This window comes from Peromyscus maniculatus, chromosome 3 (assembly GCF_049852395.1).
Source record: "Peromyscus maniculatus bairdii isolate BWxNUB_F1_BW_parent chromosome 3, HU_Pman_BW_mat_3.1, whole genome shotgun sequence".
NCBI lineage: Eukaryota > Metazoa > Chordata > Mammalia > Rodentia > Cricetidae > Peromyscus > Peromyscus maniculatus.
This window is the reverse complement of record NC_134854.1, coordinates 99,071,646-99,091,646: the sequence shown is the minus strand read 5'-3', so window position 1 is coordinate 99,091,646 and position 20,001 is coordinate 99,071,646. Positions and strand designations below refer to the sequence as shown.

General features: G+C 39.9%; 1 protein-coding gene across 6 annotated transcripts in view; it reads left to right on the top strand.

The window, feature by feature from the left end:
• Ctnna2 (catenin alpha 2) overlaps positions 1–20,001 on the top strand; it is a 1,144,108-nt gene that overhangs the window by 888,573 nt on the left and 235,534 nt on the right. For all 6 annotated transcript variants that reach the window (XM_042273493.2, XM_042273492.2, XM_076566967.1 and 3 more), the window contains one exon: positions 13,207–13,359. In XM_042273493.2, the coding sequence (XP_042129427.1) occupies positions 13,207–13,359 (153 nt within the window). The remainder of the gene's footprint in view (positions 1–13,206; positions 13,360–20,001) is intronic.

Below are 20,001 nucleotides of genomic sequence, written 5' to 3'. Positions count from 1 at the left end.
ACACCAACTGGTTGTCCACTGCTGAACAATCCATACAGAAAACATACATACAAGTAACATTTTATAGACTCAACAGGTTGTATTTACGAATAATTAGTTATTCCTAAATAAAAATTGGTGATAAAGGAGGCCATTAATGAATTTGAAGGAATGTAGGGAGGGATATATGGGAGGATTTGGAGGAAGAAAGGAGAAGGGAGACATATCGTAATTAAATTACAATCTCAAAGAACAACAAAAATAAGAACTGGAAAAAAATGCAATTCTGTGCAATAGTTAAAGAGAGCAATTGAAAAAACAACACATGGAGCAGCAGTGACTCCATAGGGAGAAGTTAGTTCTAGGGCACTTTGTGTTGTCTATGATTGGAATAAATCAGGAGAGGGTGGTAGATGGTTCTGGAAGCTTCAGAAGTACATTTATCTATGACATCACCACCAAGAGGGTGCCTGTCTCCCCTCTCCCCTCACTCAAGTAGCATTTTAGTCCAGATTACCATCTCACTCAGTTAAACTGACATGCCAGTCAACAGATGCTTGGAGAGGAAACTGGTAAGGCTTTGGCTGAGCTTTTCCAAGATATTCTTCTATTTAAAGAGGATTTGCCTAAGATCCAGAGGCACATGCTGGAATGTGGAATGGCAAGTGCATATATTTATGGATCCAGATGACTCTGCCCATTACAAATCCCACCACATTTGGCAGGTGTATAGGATTGACCCTGTCAAAAGGGAGTAATGAAATTAGAGACTTTCTATATCTTGTATCAAACTCTTCAAATACACTTTTTCTTTTATTTGTATGAGACAGAGTCTTATTATTTAGCCTGAGATGTCCTTGAGACTGCTAAGTAGATTAGGCTTGTGCAGAAATTTCTGTGATCCCTCTGCCTCAGCTTTTCCAGTACTGAGATTATAGGAATGTGCCACTATACTTAGTTACTTTTTGAAAGATGATTTTTTATTATTATTATTATTAATTATTATTATTTTATGATCTGCCTGTGTGCATGCATGCTTGGTACCCACAAAAGACAGAAGAGGGTATTGTATCTCCCAGAACTAGAATTATCAACAGGTGTTAGTTGCCATGTGTGTGGTGATATATTGTATACCTTATAAAATTTGCCTGATGATCAGAGAACAGAACAAGCCACTAGATTAAACATAGAGGCCAGGCAGTGGTGGCACACACTTTTAATCCTAGCACATGGGAAGTAGAGATGTCTGTATCTCTGTGAGTTCAAAGCCACCCTGGATTACATGAGATTGACTCAGTCTAGGACAGAAACACAGCCAGGCAGTGGTGGCACACACTTTTAATCCCAATACTTGGGAGTCACACACCTTTAATCCCAGCACTTAAGATCTCATGCCTTTGCTTGGGAAGCACATATGTCTTTAATTCCAGCCCTAGGAAGAAAGTGATGGCTGGGCAGAGAAAGGTATATAAGGCGTGAGGAGACAGGAAGTGAAGCTTTTTCAGACTGAGGAGTCCTAGAGGTAAGATGTGGCAGTAGCTTGTTCCTTTGTCTCTCTGATCTTTCAGCACTCACCCCAATATCTTGTTCTGGAGTTTTTATTAAAAGACTTATTTAAGAATTTGTGCAACAGTGTAGTGGTGGCACATGCCTTGAACCTCAGTACTCAGGAGGCAGAGCCAGGTGGAACTTTGTGAGTTTAAGGCCAGTATGGTCTACAGAGCGAGATCTAAGACAGGCACCAAAACAACACAGAGAAACCCTGTCTCGAAAAAAAGAGAATTTGTGAAACACATATTCGTGATGGGAATTGAACCTTAGTCCTTTGTAAGAACAGCAAGTACTATTACCCATGAGGCATCTCTTCAGCTCCTCTCCACACCTATTTTCTAAGTCTTCTTCTTCTCCTCCTCCTCCTCTTCCTCCTCCCTCCTCTTTGTCCTCCTCTTCCTTCTCTTCTTCTTCCTCTTCCTCCTCCTTCTGGTCCTCCTCCTCCTCTTTGTCCTCCTCTTCTTTTTCTTCTTCTTATTTTTGAGACAGGGTTTCTCTGTGTAACAACCTTGGCTGCCCTGGAACTTGATGTGTGGGCAAGGCTGGCCTCAAACTCGGAGATCTGCCTACCTCATGCCCCAGGAATGCTGGGATCAAAGGTGTGCACTGCCATGCCCACACACAGCTAAGTCTTCTGAAGAGAGCCTGTTTTCAAACCTACGTTTTCAATCATTGTCTTCTTAACAGCAAATTAGGAAGATTAAATCACTACTTGAACAGCATTTCTCAAGGTTCTTGAGGGTTCTTGCTGGGGTGAACTTACGTGTTTTTATTCATGTAACTCTTGACTTTCGCTCTTGATTCAAGCAGCAGTACCTATAGAATGCCCATTAGTCAAAGGCAATTGTTAAATACTCAGAACGATATAGCCAGACATTATTTCTAGATCACTTTTTGTTCTGAGCAAAGATGGAGGGAAATAAGGATGGTAATGGGTGGTTCACTAAATGTAGGAATGAAGAATGGAAAGGAAGGTGGTTTGAAAATTTTTTCCCAGTGGGGGTTCTAAGCAACAACCTTCATGATCCAAATGACAAACCCAGGTTCGATTCTACCAAAGCTCCCCCTAAGAAAACCAAGAATTTTGCTGGGCTTATTTACAGAGCCTGAGGAGTTGTATTGACAGGAACTTGGGTGAACCCAAAGCCTCTGCACTGGAAAGTCTGCATGCCATATGGATGATGGCTTCTTCTTGGCTGTGCAGTTGACTCCCCTAGCATTCCCAGCCTGTATATTCTAGAGCTCCTCTCCAAGGACTTGAACAGTTAGGGCAGAATTGTATATAGCTGGTTCAGAGGAGTGGCTGGATACTGGGGTGAGTATGTGATGACCTGCTCCATCCCTCCTTTCTGATAATGCCAACAGTCAGTAAGCATAGCTGTCATGGTCTTTTGTGAGCAGGTACAGCAGAACTGAATGATTGTGACAGTCTGGCTTAGAGGATAGTCCTGTACAACAGAGGGTGACCTCAGTCCTGTTTGGATTTCTGAGCTTGAACATCTAGGTCCCTAACATATTGGTTGTAAGTTAAAATCACATTGTACTCAAAAGACCTGGGTATGGATTTAGGTATGTCCAACAAATGTTTCTCACCATTCCTTATTTAAACTATGTAGAAAACCACATAGATTCTTGCCCCTTTAAGCTTTAATTTTACCCTACCAAAACATTATAAAGAAGGTCAATGACATAATTTTAAGGAACATTCTCTACAGGCTACAAGATGAAAACATTCATAGAATTATTGTTATAGTAAGCAACCAGCTCAGGACTGAGAGGACCCTACAAATAAACAGAATTCCAAATATGCTATAGGGCTGGGTTAGGGGATTGGAGCCAAGAATTTAGTAGAAATATTTGTCATACTCCCCAACCTTGCTTCCTGTGGAAAAGCCAAATAATTCTACTCTAATTTAGAAATCAAGCAATCTAAAGAATGTCAGGCCTGACATGGTATGCAGGTATCTGAGAAGAATTTTACAAGAGGAAAGTTTGGGGCAATGGTTGGACAAGGAAATATTAAAGTAAGACTTCTGCTCCATAAGCTGATTTATAACTTATTTAAAATAAAGAGCTCATGCTTCCCTCTAAGCAGCATCAAATGTGAGGCTAGCATGTTCAAGATCATTGTTATAGCTTAGTAGTCATATGAGAAGAAGGCAGTCTAATTTTTGGCTGTCAGAGAAAATGGCTTGTTTTATTTTATTTTTTTTTTCCATTTTATTTTCTGGTCATGCATGCTCCCTAGTGAACCACAAGCTTTAGGTGTGACTTTTTACAGTTTCAGTTGGCAGGATTACATGTGTAACTACTAGTCACTGTGAGACTGGAGCAAAGTTAAGAAATGAAACCTGTTTCCTCTGTGAGAGCTTTCCACTTTTCTTTAAAAACAACAAAAAATTATGTGTGTGTGCCTGCATGAGTTTATATGTATCACGTGTATGCAGGTGCCTCTGAAGCCCATGAAATGGCATCAGCTCCTCTGCAATTGGAGTTACATGTGGTTGTTCCCAGGCATGTGGGTACTGGGAATTGAACCTGGGTCCTGTGTAAGAGTAATAAACTCTCTGAACCAGTGAGCCATCTCTCTATGCCCACCCCACTCCCCATTTGTCATTTTTCTTCTCATAAGATTCTTGTCTCTTTAGGATAATTTCATTCATATTGCAACCGCACTTTCTGGAGCACATTTCTCCCTTCTTTTCTCCAGGAAAATACTTAAATCTTCTTAATAAAAATCTGAAATTTTGTAGACTTTTTTTTTTTCCTGTATAGAACTATTTTTTCCCTCTTTGAGTCTAGACCAGAGTTTTCAAATGGGAAGTTGAAGGCAAATAGTTAGAGACCTTTTTCAATGTTCCAGGAAAGAACAGCTACTCATTAAAGAGATGCAGGAAGCATGCTGGTCCTTGTTCTCATGGTTAAGCAATAGGGAAAACAGGAGTAATAAACACACTGGGTTGTCTCTTCAAAGAGAGAGATGTATAATCTCTCTCTCTCTCTCTCTCTCTCTCTCTCTCTCTCTCTCTCTCTCTCTCTCTTCTCTCTCTCTTTTTTTTTGCCTAGAAGACTGGGATTAGAGGTAGTTAATAGCCGGGTGAACTTTGCACTGTCTTTGTGGCCAGGCCACACCAGATCCTCTCCCAGAACCTTACCATGAGCTTGTTTATTTTGAGCTTGTTTCCTTGGCTAATCTATAGAATCTATCTTCATGAAAGATGTCACTTGTACTTTATAATATTTTTGTTATAAGCATGTCTTAAGCTTTGTTGTGTACATGTGGCTGAATTAATTATCACCAGGAAACTCTTCCAAATTGCGCTGTGTTTAAATATCCCTAAAATAAACTACTCAGAGTCCGACTCTTGAAGTTTGACCCAACACTGGCTACTAAGTCATGTTGAACCTAACTGCCTTCCTGCCTTTCTCAGATCAACACTCTGCTAGCCTTGGTGTTCACAGAGACCCCACAAAGAGACATGCAGGGATGTTGTCCTCCATGTGACTTACAGTACACAGTTACCAGACTCTTAAGCAAACTTAAGCATATGCTAATCTGGTTGGCTGGGGAAAGACTTTGTGTTCTCCTTTTCTAGTGGGAACTGTTTTATATCCATCAAACAGCTTTATGATTTTGGACTTGGAAAAGACAAAAAACAAACAAAAAAATCCCCAACTTTTGTAAAATCTATTTGAATATATCTTCATCTACACCACACATCCAGCATGACCCTCACCTGGGTCATTTTTGAAATAGTTTATTTTTCTTCTCCAGTCTATAGTTTACAGTGTGTCTATCCTTTCATGGTACTCCCCTACTATGAAATATAGAATCACATTGTTCACATAGGTGTGATCTGTTGACTGTGTTCTTTTGGATTCACAGAAGAAAATGGCATTATTTACATCGATAATAGGCTTAATTGGGTAAAATAGACTGATAGTGCTGAGCTAATACCTTTAAATGTCTTGTCTTATGCAATTAATATTTTCTTGTCACACATGTACTGAAACAGTTGGAAGCAAGCCTTGTGTTCTTGACTGCTGTCAGACTTAATGAATGATTTTTGTCAAGACATTCCTTTCTGCCCTGGTTGATTGATAGCTAAATTTTGGTCTTCCAGCTTATGTAAAAAGTGTTAACTATGCCTTTCAGCTTGTAGGCAAGGGCATTTGAACCATCCTAATAGTCAATTTACAGAGGAATTATATTGCCTGTTTACTGGAAGGGTCAAAAAATGTGCCACTGTTCATCAGGGACACAAGTCAAGGATCCATCAGCTAATGAAGGCAGTATTGATGTGTCCCCACGTTTACTGGATGATACCAAGTTCAAGATATCCCTGGTCCCACCTGCTGAGACCTGGCTCTCAGTTGTGGATATGATTGTGTTTATGGACAGTGCAACATATATTAGCATGAATGTAGTTTGATCTTCATACTCTTGAGGATAAGAATCAAAATTAGTATGTTAGGCTGGGTGTGATGGTGTATATCTTTAATCTTAGTGTATGGGAAGCATAAGCAGGAAGATTTCTGTGATTTTGAGCTCCATGTGGTTGATATAATGAGCTCCCAGCCAGCCAAGACAATAGAGTGGGACCTTGCCCTCCAATACAAAAACAGAACTGGTTACTAGATTATCTGGGTGCTATTGTGCATGTGCTCCTTTCAAAGATATCTTTAGAGTGAGGCAGATGTGGGCTTACATCTACCACCAAAGGCTTGAAGATTTACCTATATGATGTAATTACCACATCAAACCATGGAACATGGACCCCAGTCATTTCTGGGAGGAGTCTCATGTTCATGATTGGCTACAAGGCAGTCAGAACCCCAAGAAACACACTTTATTAACCTTGTTATAATTTCTGTTTAAGTATACTTTTACCAGCTGGTGATTCATGGTACCAGGGTCCCCTTGGTTATGAAAATTTGCCCACTTCTCTTATATAAGCTGGCATTGTATTTGCAGATTATATATATATATAATCTCAAGCCAAAAACCCTCAAAGCATACCACTCCTCTATGAGCTATGTGAATATGAGTGAGCCACTTAATTCTTTTGCCTCAACTTCTTCACTTGTGAAGTAGAGAAAATGGTAGCAAGTGTGTGTGTGTGTGTGTGTGTGTGTGTGTGTGTGTGTATGAGAGCTCCCACCTGCTCCCACCAGTGTGCATGCATTTACGAGTCCAAGTAGGAGCTCTGGAATCTTCTATCACTCTTGATTACCTTCACTACCTTGACACAGGCTCTCTAACTAAATTTAATGCTCACTGTCTCAGCAAGGGTGAGCTCCGGGGGTCTGCTTGTCTCTGTCCCCCCAGCGCTGGGCTAAAGGTACAAAAACCATACATACACGAAACTGTGCCACCCTGCCTAGCTTTTTACACGGATGCTGCTGATTCACTCTCAAGCTTGTACAACAAATGCTTTCATGTTCTTAGCCATCTCCACACCCCCATAGCCAGCTCTTTGGGTGAAAATAAATGAGTTTTCTAATTCTTTAGAACAGTGTCACAAAATAATTCCTAAATAGAGATAATTAATATAAATATAAACATTCACTCTGTCTCTTCCTGCCGTGCCTTCACTAACCCTTCTTCATGCCCCACTGCTACAGTCAGTGGTTTTCGTGTAGAGCATCTACTCCCACAGCCTTTCCTTGGGTCCCTTATCCTGAACCTAGTGGTTGTGGGCTCCATTTTCTGCTAATATTTTTCTGCCACCAAGTCAAGCTGTTGCACCTGCTGGACTGAAGCCATCTGGAGATCCTCAATAATCGCTCTCCTGAACCCTGAGGCAACCTTTTATTGTCTCTTCTCATGAAAGCAATTAGCCTTGCCCATCATGTAGGGAAAAGAGGACTTTGACTCAGACCTGTGTGTGCTGGGGCAGAAAATGAAATCAACAGATGGAACCAAACACCTGCTCCTGTCCTTCTGGAACAGTTCTCATTGGAACAACTTTTTAACTAAAGATGATTTTTAACCTATACAAATAAGAAATTATAGCCTTGATATTTTTAAATAAGATCCATGACTATAGAATGGAAGATGACATACTTTCAGAAATAAGACTGCATTGAAATGCCACCAAACTAGTTCAGATAGCTGATCAAAAAAACTATTCCCAAGATTTCTCTTCTACCTCCTCTCAAAGGTCACTCAACGACCACTAAAACTTATTTTCATAAAATGCATGCATGACCAATCATTTAATGTTACTGCACTGTATTGAAATAGCACCCGGGAGGCATAAACAATAGCAGGTGTTGCTCCAAAGTTTGTTTGCCTTCTCCTGTGACTGGCCTTGGTTCCTGGTGGCTCTGATCTGATCTGTGATGCCCAAATCAGTTCGATTCAACCAGTTTGCCACCCCTCTCCTTTGGATGATAGTCAAGTGCCTCAGTTTTATGCAGCCCACTACACCCTACCGATGCAATGGTCCTTGTGATAATTAAGATGGGTCTTTCTACATCAATTAATCTAATCAAGGTAATCACTTAAAGGTATGCACAGTAGCTTATCTCTCAGTTGATTCCATACCTAATCAATCTGACAAACCATCAAAGGAGGATAGTCTGATTGTTTCCTTCTCAAGGGAAGGGCAGAGAGCAAGACCTGCAAGCTCAGTAGTGAGAGGGTCTCTAAAACCTCAACATGGCAGCACCATGTGGATTCTCACTGGATCAAGGCCACAAGGCCAAATAAATGTCTTGGAAGTCAGGCACCGTGTTTTAGTTAGTTCTATAGAAAAGTCATAGTGGGGTCACGATAGTTTAGTAAATGGCTACATTTATCAGAGTTTCTCTCAGTAATTTTTGTTCCACCAGAGACATGTTTCCTCAGGGTTGTTTTTTTTTTTTTTTTTTTTTTTTTCTGACTATTTTGGCAGTCCTGGAGGGCCGACTGTGGATCTGGTGAAATTGCATCAAGGAGTTTGCACATAGGTGCTACACAGAATGACGGCTGTTCTATGCTTTAACTGAGCCAGCAAAGCCTCAGTTTCCTGGGGAACTGGGTGCATTGGAAGAAGAAAAACAAGGCCTGATGAACTATTCTTTTCTTTCTTTCTTTTTTCTTTTACTTTCTTTCTTTCTTTTCTTTTTTTTTTTTTTTTTTTTTTTTTTTTTTTTTTTTTTTTTTTTTTTTTTTTGGTTTTTCGAGACAGGGTTTCTCTGCGTAGCTTTGCGCCTTTCCTGGAGCTCACTTGGTAGCCCAGGCTGGCCTCGAACTCACGGAGATCCGCCTGGCTCTGCCTCCCGAGTGCTGGGATTAAAGGCGTGCGCCACCACCGCCCGGCTCTTTCTTTCTTTTCTTTTCTTTCTTTCTTTTTTTTTTTTTTTTTTTTGGTACTTGTTCCCATTAGGATGCACATGTGTCCCAATTAAAATGATTTTGCTTCATGATATCATCAAGATAGTGACTGAGAATCTTGTATTCCTCTTAAAAAGAATGCAAATAATAAAAAAAAATGTTGATTATGTTCTTAATGCTTTACCTTCAGGCTCACAGATAGGCTCTGTTCACCTGTGCCATACCAGGCTGGGCCAGTGCCTTTATTATCATGAGATCCTGTGCAGTTTAGGCACCCTGAGTTATTAAGGTGGCTTTGGGTGGATTATTGCGTTGACTAATTACCAGGACTGACCTTCACACTGGCTAAAATTTGCTTGACTTAATGAGGCTCAATTTTTGTCAAGCCCTCTAGGCTGGATGGCTTCTGGCCCAGTCACTTCGTTGCTTTGATCTTTCATTTTTAATAATAATTATAGCACAAAGCTTAAGGAATTGTGGTAAAATATGTCAGTAATCATGAAAAGCCTGAGGCAGCTACATTCAAGGAAAAATATTAAGCCTTCAGATTTTTGAGCCTATATGAATCATACTCTACATACAACTTTGACCTTGTTGGCTATGCCTTTCATTGTAATATTAAAAAATTAATACTTCAGTACTTAATAGGATTGCTCTACACATGTAAATGATGGGATAGATGTTAAGTTGCCAGATCTTTATTAAATATCATCAGTTCATCCTAGAATCAGTGTTCACTTTTATTTCTGAAATTCAGAATGATGGTGGATTTCTTAGACACATGGCTGATTATACCTAAAGAAAGCTCCCATTTGAAGGATGTCTATCAAGGAGAACAGGCTTTTATCCTGTAGAAAAAATAAGGTTGATGAGTACTAGCTGCCTAGAGCACTGTGCTAAGAGAGATTAGGAAGTAGAGTTGAGCTCAGCATAAAAGTGTGCTGGAGCTGACAAATCATGTCTGATATGGCACAGGAAGGGAGGCATGATAGCCATTCCTGCTTTGGTTCATAGATTCTAGACATGTCCATTATAAAAGGCCCTCACCTTATAGGTGTTCCATATGAATTTATATATTTTCCACTTTTATTTCTATTTTCTACTCATGTTTGAATCCCTGATTTTTCATTTTCTCTCCTACCCTACTTTCTTTTCCTTTCTCATTTTCTTTTTTTCCCTCAGGCCTTAAACTCATGCCTCTCTCCAGTGGCTGAGATTATAGGTACACACTGCCATACCTGGTTGCATTTTGTTGTTGTTGATCTTTTTATGGGATGAGGGCAGGAGGAGGTGGGGCTCAGTACATGAACACCATTTCTCTGTCTGCTGGAATTCCCTATTTCATGAGTCTTGGTATAAGTAGTTAAAATAGCTTTGGATTTCTTTCTTCAGGGATGCCTGGAAGCCATATATTGAATTTCTTTTCCTATTTTGACTTGTCATCTTTTCTCTCATCCCTTTTTAAGCTCTTGCTAATATTTTACTTGGAATTTTTTCTTCGTTTCTTTTAAGGCACCTGCTGTGATATTTATTCATTTTGGTTCAGTCTTTTTTAAATTGACCATTTGCAATTCTTTTTTAAATTTTAAAACAGAATTCTTAGTTACTTTATTTTTAAAGATTTATTTTATTTGTGTGTGTGTGTGTGTGTGTGTGTGTGTGTGTGTGTGTGCATACCTCTGTGTGGGTACTCATGAACGTCAGTCCCTTATATGGACTTTCTTCTTCTGTTGTTTTTCTTGTCCCTGTCAAGTTCATTTTATTAAGTCCCCATGTTCCCCTTTACTATGTGAAACCCTGCTCTGCCAGAAGCTATGACAGATTGAAATGTTCAACACCTGGTTTCCTTCAGTTCTTCTTGCATAACTTTCTAAGTGTATAGGAATGTCCAGGAACTGTAGTTACAGTTGACTGTGCTCACCCAACAAGAATCCTGGGCACTAAACTCTCATCCTTTGAAAGAGCAGCAAATGCTCTTAAATCAATTACTGAGCCATTTCCCCAATTTTACTTTTTAGAGATGTTCTTACACTGTAGCACAACTTGGCCTAGGATTCATTATCTAGCTTAGGATAGACTCAAGTTAGGGGTAATTGTCCTGCCTTGACTTCACAAGTACTGGGATCAGAAGTATGAATCACGATGCCTAGTTCATAGTTGTTCTCACAGCAGTTTGTATTGTTATTTTGTATCTTTTATTTTTCTATAAAGTCCTTTATTTCATTTGAAATGGCATATTACCTTTTTTTAACAGTTTCCATTTTTACCTGTTATATAGACATATCTTTCTGTTTATGCTGTTTAACTGTATATGGGGACAACCACTCTTTACAGCTTTCTGTAATGCTTAACTTTGCTTACTTCCATAAACAAATTCTTCCTGAGGATTTAGGAAGAGTTGATACAGATGGCTTTTCTAGCCTCACAGAGTTCCTTCTTCAGCTGCTTTTTGTAGGTATCAAAAAATGTGGTGGCTTGGTTGGTGGGATAGCCTTCCTCCTTTTCCTCTGACCTACCCCTTATGTGGACTTACAGTTGTCTCTCTTGTTGCTGTCAAGTCACTTTTTACTACGCCTCTACTCATTTCTTCCCTACATGAATCAATATGCCCTTGAAGCGGCTGTGGCAGGTTAGTTTGAAATGTTCCCTGTAAGGCCCCCATCAGGTCCACATTTGCTGTTTCTATCTCCTTCCCAGTCGGAACTAAAGAAGGCACGTTATTTCACTTGTCTGAGTCCCAGCTCTTTCACTTAGAGAACTCTCTTAACAATGCTCCACACTTCGTAATATTGTTGAATGACTTCAACAATTGAATATGGAAAGAAATTACTCAAGTGTTCTCATATGATATCTACCCCTAAAAGATGACATCACAAATAACTAATATTAATTTGAGGAAGTAATTTCATATTTTTTTTGCCAAATGAGTATTGTAGTGAATTTAACTCACATAGTCTTTCTTATATCTTACAAGCAGAAATGTCAAAGCAATTTAGAGGAAAGCCAAACCAACTTACATACATTCACATTCATCCTTTATGGTCATTAGTGCTCAAAAGAAGAGGGTGCTATTCATACTACAGCTTCTGATCACTCACAAGAGAGTGTGTCTGTCATACTGTCAACTTGCCCCACAGCCTCTGGAACAGGTGTTAATAAATTGATTTGGGAAATGTACAGATTATTTACCATCTTCCATTGTGTTTATTTTTATTTGTAGGCTAGATATATTCAGATGATTATGAACCAAGTAGAAGCGAGGTGATTGTTCAGGGACAGTTTTATTTTGTTTTCATGCAGCTGCCCCACTTATTTTAATAGTGTGGGAATGGTGTGTAATTATGCATTGTTAGAAGATTCGGGTTTGTTTATTCTTACCTTGAAACATAATTCTAAGTATTTTTTACTTCCTGGAACATAGCAACTGCATCACCATAGCACCTGGGCTGGAATATTTTTATGACTGTCAGATGTTTCCTGTTTTCCCTCTGTAAAGCACAAACAGTGGATGTGAAAAGGGCAGGCTACATACAGTGATAAATTTCAGGGGTGGCATCAAGGCTCAGCACTCTATCTGAAGTTCTCCCCAGTGGCCAGTTGGTATCTAGAAGTCGCTGCTGCTGAAGAGCTGAGCTCTTGAACTTCACCAAGAATCAGAGTCCGTAGGAGTGACACATACGATTTAGTGAAGGATGGGAGCTGATCTTTGGTCAGTGTTTTGAGCTATAGTCTGTTTATGTAATTTTCAAGAGGTATATTGCATGTAGTCTCTAGGCAGATGTACATCAGTCTACCTCTTTTTCATTGATGTGATAAGAGAAAATTCAAAAGAGAGTGGGACTCATATTGTCCTAATTTCAGTTCTACCACTGTAATCATTATCTAGACAAAAAGCAAGTGAGAGAAGAAAGGGTTTATTTGACTTATAATTCCAGGCTACAGTCACTTATTGTGGGGAAGTCAAAGCAAGACAGTCTCATCGACAGCTGGTAGCTGTGGATGCATGCAAATAAAACATGAATGTGTGCATGTTTCTTAGTGCTCAACATCCCCCTTCCACGTTTATATAGTCCAGAATTTCCTGCTTAGGGAAGAGTGCTGCCTTTGGTAGCTTGGGTCATCCCATATTAGTGAACACAATCAGCATATTTCCTCCTATGTATCTTCACAAGCCAACCTGATCTAGGCGATCTCTCATTGAGAAAATTTTCTCAGCAGATTCTAAGTTGTATCAAGTTGTCAATTAAAACTAACCATCACCATTGTTTACATTATAATGAAAGCTTGACAGCACTTTAGGAAAAGATTGCCAATTCTGTTCCTTAATATCCTTCTGCTTTTGTTCTTAACTGTAGCTTCGGAAAGCCGTGATGGATCACATATCAGATTCTTTCTTGGAAACCAATGTCCCTTTGCTGGTTCTCATTGAGGCTGCAAAGAGTGGGAACGAAAAGGAAGTGAAGGAATATGCCCAAGTTTTCCGTGAACATGCCAACAAGCTGGTGGAGGTAAGTCACAGATGTGGGGACGCAGGTCTCAGAATGCAAGGTGTAGATGTATAGTGTGTCTCTACACATGGCTCTTGAGGTTTAAATAGACTGCTGTTTTGTGGTTTTCTTGGAAAAGTTAAGTACTGGAAGCTTTTTTGCCTTGACTTTTTTAGTACTCTGCTCCCTTCAGAGGAAACAAATTATTAGCCATCCTTCCTTGCTGTGTGCTATGACTCTTCCTACCCTAAAACGTGTCTACTAATTTTCCTGAGCAATAAGCAGAAGCTGGAACTGGAGTAGTGAGGACTCTCCAGCACTGAATGGCAGGTTTGGCGAGAAGGAGTGCAATTAAAATTTCCAGATGGATAATTTCAAACCTGTTTCCTTTCCACCCTCCTCACTTTGTATCCTACTGCATGCTGAAGCTTAGCTTGCCTGGTTGTTGTATGAGTTTTACTGGAGAGACATGAGCAAATACCTGTTGACTCCAGCTAGGGTGCTAAGGACATGCTGATGTAATTATTTCATCTAAGCCTGGCTTGATGAACCAGTGAGACGTGGAACTTCCTTAAAGAACATACCGGAGCTTAGCTAAGCCCTGATAGCTGAATCACTGAAAAGCTCACCTCAGCATTAGTGATGATCTCAGAGAGTTGCAGACATGGAGTACCTCCCTCAGTTAATCTTTGATCTTTATATACTCCAGCACTTCCAGAAACAACTGGAATAGAATTATACAAAACTTGGTGAGGCAGGGAAGAGGTAGTTTCTGGACTTTCAGGTGAGGGGCGAACGACCCTCCAACCCTCACCCTCTATGAGGGAATGTTCATAGGCCAATCTTGTAGGGATTTCATGAGGGTAATAACAACTGTTCTGATTTCAAGATAGGAATGGCTATGTTATACTTAGTAGAGGAAAGTCCCACAACACTGGCCACATAGTGAATTTGTAGGAAAAAAATCCACTTTTCTAACTAGCTGTTTAGACTCCTTGTGGAAGATTTTGGGCTAATATTAATGTAAGTTCAGGATCATAAATATATTTTATTAAGTGGAGAAATCTATGGGAGTTTGAGTATAAATCTAAAATTATACCCAGTGATATTGGAACACTATGCAGAGGGGAAATGAGAGTCAGGCTACCTGGATTTAGGAAGTTGTGGTATTGTGTTCCCCAAAATATTGTGCACCCTAATAAACTTATCTGGGGTCAGAGACAGAAGAGCCACAATATTATACATGAGGATGGGCAGTGGTAGCACATGCCTTTAATCCTAGCATCCCAGAGGCAGAAATCCATCTGTTCAAGGATGCAGCCAAACATAGTGACTCAGGCCTTTAATCTCAGAAAGCGAGCCTTTAATCTCAGGGAATGATGGCAGAAAGCAGAAAGGTATATAAGGCATGAAGACCAGGAACTAGAAGCATTTGGCTGGTTAAGCATTTGGCCTGGTTAAGCATTTTGGCTAGTTAAGCATTCAGGCTTTCGAGCAGCAGTTCAGCTGAGAGCCATTGGGATGAGGACATAGAAGCTTCCAGTCTGAGGAAATAGGATCAGCTGAGAAACTGGCAATGTGAGGAAGCTGTGGCTTGTTCTGTCTCTCTGACTTTCCAGTTCACCCTAATACCTGACTCGGGTTTGATTTTATTAATAAGCTCTCTAAGATTCCTGGTACAGGAAGTGAATGGCTATAATTTAGCAAAAACAGAATTAATATGGTTTTAGGACAAAAAAAGACATGGATGTTAATCAGGAAATATGTGAAAGAGTCTTGGAAGGGTGATGATCGTGGGGGGTCTGGAATGGTTGCAAGCAGTAAGGCAAAGCTTACAGATAGCATTTAGCATCATTACCGCCACCACTGTGGTGCATTCTCTTTCTGATAATAGGGATAAAATCATTCAAAGTATATGCAGATGCAAGCTGAAATGAAAACTGGTCCACTCTTTTATTTGGGTGTCAAGAAGATTATGAGGGAGGAGTTGAAAGATGAGTGGGAGGAACAAAAGAAGGAGAAAAGAAGATTGCTGAATGAATGCTATCAGAATTTAAATATGAATGTGAAATGAAATAATATTGGCATATAGACATACCATATTATGTAAGGTATTATAGTTTTTATAAATATTTGTAGAATTTATGCAAGGTATATTCAGTAGTGTGATGATACATTATGTACACTAATGAAATTTGCCTGATTTACTATTTTAGACAAAAAAGGGGAAATGTGGTGATACATTATATACCCTAATAGAATTTGCCTGAAGATCAGAGGACAGAACAAGCCACTAGACTAAACCTAGAGGCCAGGCAGTGGTGGCACACACCTTTAATCCTAGCACTTGGGAGGCAGAGATCTATCTGGATCTCTGAGAACAAAGTTACCCTGAACTACATGAGATTAATTCAGTCTAGGACAGAAACAGAGCCAGACAGTGGTGGCACAGGCCTTTAGTCCCAGCACTAGGAAGAAGTAATATGGCTGGGCTGAGAAAGGTATATAAGGCACGATGAGACAGGAACTAAAGCCCCTTTTGGCTGAGGAAAGCTTTTTGTCTGAAGCCCTTTTTGGCTGAGGACTCAGAGACATTCAGTCAGAGGATCTGTGGAGTTGGCAAGGTGATATGTGGCAATGGCTGGTTCCTTTGTCTCTTTGATCTTCAGGCAAATTTTATTAGGGTATACAATATATCACCACATTTATTTTCAGGCAAATTTTATTAGAGTACACAATATATCACCACATTTCCCCTTTTTTTGTCTAAAATAATAAAAGAAGGTTAAAACTAATATAAGAAAAACTATATACAATAAGTATATACAATATATACAGTCAAGAATAACATTAACAATGTCCAGTCCATAAACATTTGACAAATTCAGAGAAAATATTCCATTATCTATCCTATTTTGGTGAGTCCAAAATGGTATACCTAGTTTACTTTCTATCCTAACTTGTATTACCAACCCCAAACTATCTTTTGATGTCTCTCAAACTTATATACTTAATTGGTGAAATTACTAAGGCCACTCCACATAGTTAAAAGGGAGGTTTATTTTGTGGGGTAACTTACAAGTGAAGGGATAGGTTACAGGGTCTGGGAAAGGTGTAGTGCAGTCCGGCGGTGTTCTCTGGAGAAATCTGCTCAGTCTTCCTCCGGTGTCCGGGGTCCAGGAACCAAGAAAGCCAGTACATCCAGATCTTGGGTCTTCAGGGTCCTTTCTTGGCCCCACCTTGTAGGCATGACAGTTACTGAAGCCTCAATGGGGGTTGGAACTTCCAGATCAAAGCTGGAATGGCTACCCACTACAATACTTTACACCTCTTCAGGCAAATTTTATTAGGGTGCACAATATATCACCACAAGTAGTGTATTGTCAACACTGTGTATGAAAAGATTCAAGTTAATTCCAAATGGTAAGCATTTCCTGTGTTCAGTACTGTCAATGCCATTAACTCTGTGCATGGCCTCATTTGTAACACACTTTTGGAATACAGATGTGACATTCAGTAAACATGAGGCCAGGGTATATGAGCTGTCTTTTCTAATCATTCTTCCTTTCTCTTGCGATGTACCATAGTCAGCCTTGTCCCTTCCCGGCTTTGGGTTCACCGTAGATGAATCCAGCTGCTGTCTTTGATCCCTTGCTTGTGGCAGGTGGAGGAGACCTGAGGTCACTCAGCTGCCCACATCAGAAAACTGAAGCTTTCACTGCTTCACTTGCCCTTCTAATTGACTCTGGGTGGGCTCAGAATGTCTTTGGGAGCAGGGACTAGTGTGTGGATTGCAATCAAACGATTAATGTGGTTTGTGGACTTTAAGTAAAGTCTTTGTTTCTACTTTGAAAAATGATCTTTGTGAACTTAAAGACTTTCTTAGTTTTTTCTTAATTTACATGCGTGACATATTGATTCTATGTTCATTGACCTTTATAAGTTCATTTGCTAATTCTACAAGTTTCTATTCTTTCAGAACCCAGTGTACAGAATCTTGTGCCTATAAATTATGACAGTGACATTTCATCTGTGTTAATCCTTGTTTTTTTTTCTCCCTTGCATTATTATTGTGCTGACCCAGGCTCTAGTACAATGTGGCTTTAATATAAATATGTGATATTTCTAGATCTCAGTAGAGAAAATTCTCTACTTTATGGTGAATGATGTTATTTGCAGATAGATCAAGTTTGTTCCATCACTTATTTCCTAAGAGAGATATATTTTTAATGTTATAAATGTAGTCTGATGAATATCTCATGTGAAAAAAGGCTTAGCAGGCAGCCTTGAGGGCCTGAGTTTGATCCCTGGCATACACTTAGAGAAGCCGGGTGAAGTAGCAGGTGCCTGCAGTCCCAGGATCCCTGGAGCTAGCAGGCAGTCTCATAATATTGAAAAATAAAGTAGGGAGTGATTGAAGAAAGACAACACTAAATGTTGCCTCCTGGCTTATATATACATGTAACTGCTCTACGACAATAATTTTAGTTTTTCAGTATTTCTTGACTTTGGATTTTATGCTCAATTTCCCACCTGTTTCTGTTCTTTGAATATTTGTTTGCTACTCCTTAGTTTAGTATATGCCTTCACAGAAATGAGTGGCATTTTAAAAAGTACTTTTAAAGGATATTTTTATTTTCATCATATACATTTGTGTGTGTGTGTGTGTGTGTGTGTGTGTGTGTGTGTGTGTGTGTGTGTGTGTGTCTAGTATGCAGTACAGGGTATGCAAGTGGAGGTTGGTGAAAAACTTATGGAGTTGTTTGTCTTTAACCATGTAGGTTCTGGGGATTTGAACTCAGTTCCTCGGGCTTGGCATCAAGCACTTTTACCCACTAAGCCATCTTGCCAGACCAGAAAATTGATGCTATTAGGTGAATTAAGTTTGTCATAACCTATCACACAATTAGAAAACCCTTAACAATCACTTAGTGCAAATAGAATTTCAGTAAAATATGAGTAGGAAGAAATTCTTTGGCTTTTCATAATTGGTCATTTTGGAAACTTTTTTTCATTCATAATATTGGTAATATTTTACAAAAAAATAGGTGACTCTCCCCCAGGATATTATGATTGGAGGAATTCAGCAGGCCAGATCTGTTGTTTTCTGATTTTTAGTCCAGCTATTGCAGGATGTCCTACTGCAACTAAATAAAACGAATATTGATATTTTCCCCTGATCACTCGTTTGCAAACCCTCTGTGGGTTAACCAAGGACTCCAGGGTGGGCCAACTCAGGATGCACAGAAATGCTCAGAGGACACCTGTTGGACCTCATATCCAAGCAAACTGAATGGAATTTTGCAGAAATGGAATGCAAATTACAGCAACTCTCTACCAAAGTAATGTGCTTGGGGGTGGTGGTGGATGTAAATTGGGGGCAAAATCTGCATTGCAGCAATGAAAATACAAACTAATTTTGAAAATGAGATGCAAAAACCAGTCCAGCTGTCTTGGGCCTCTACATTCACTTCTCTTATTGCTTGGCCGCTCAGTCAACTGTCCTAACATTCCTTCTCCCCGGCTCTACCAGTAATGAAAACCGCTTGTTTTGTGCTTTGGGGAGCTGCAGAGGCTCTGCTCAGATCTTTCTCCTTTACCTGGACCCTTCGGTCTGTTTGGTATGCAACTGATAGAGTGAACTGGTTTCTGAATATCTCAATCAGATCAAGTGCCTTCTCTTTCTGAGATCATGCAAAAACTGTCTGTTTTTCTCAAGTAAAGACTCACATTTTGGGAAGGCAAGATGGCTCAATGGGTAAAGTACTTGCCACACAACATAAAGGACCAGTGTTCAAATCCTCAACACATATATAAATGCTGGGTGTGGCACTGTGTGTCAGTAACCCCAGTGCTGATGAAGTGTTGATTCCACAGGCTTCCTGGCCAGTCAGTCCAGCTGAAAACAACAAGCTTCAGGTTCCATGAGAGACCCTGCCTTGCAAAATTAAAGTAGAGCACAACAGAGGATGATGTCTGGTACTGACCTCTGCCTCTTACACTTGAATGCACTGACAAGTGCACCTATACACAAACATGCATAAAATAAACACACGCAAACACACACACACACACACACACACACACACACACATATGCACACACACAGGAATTCACATAAAGGACCAGCATTTTAATTTTTTTTCATGTTTCAGTGTGAGAGCCTGTGTGAGTTTATATATATCATGTGCATGCAAGAGCAGCAAAGGCTTTCACCCAGTGAACCATCTCTCCAGCCCCAATGCCCACCATTTTATCAAAACCTATCTGGCTTGCTTGACACACTTTTTCCTCAGACTGCAAACTAACTTGTTTTGTACCCCTTTTTTCAAGGTATCAGCCACATGACATCCTGGCTTGGTTGAATACCCTGTGTTTCTTCCCACTCTGTTCCTACTCTTTGTCTTCCTTTTCTCACTTTTCCCCTCATTCTCATTTCTATTTATTGTTCTGCTTTCTGAGTGTGTCCTCGGGTGGGGTCAATTCCTTGCATTTCTCACTTTCCTGGTATCCCATTTACTTTTGAATCGCACACATACAGCTCAGATAGCCATATCATATGGCTCCTGCTAGTTTACCAATTCCCTCAGGGAAAGGACCCATGCCTAATTGATTCCTAACAACACCCCAGTACCTAACTGAGTGCCTGCCTGTAGCAAGAGT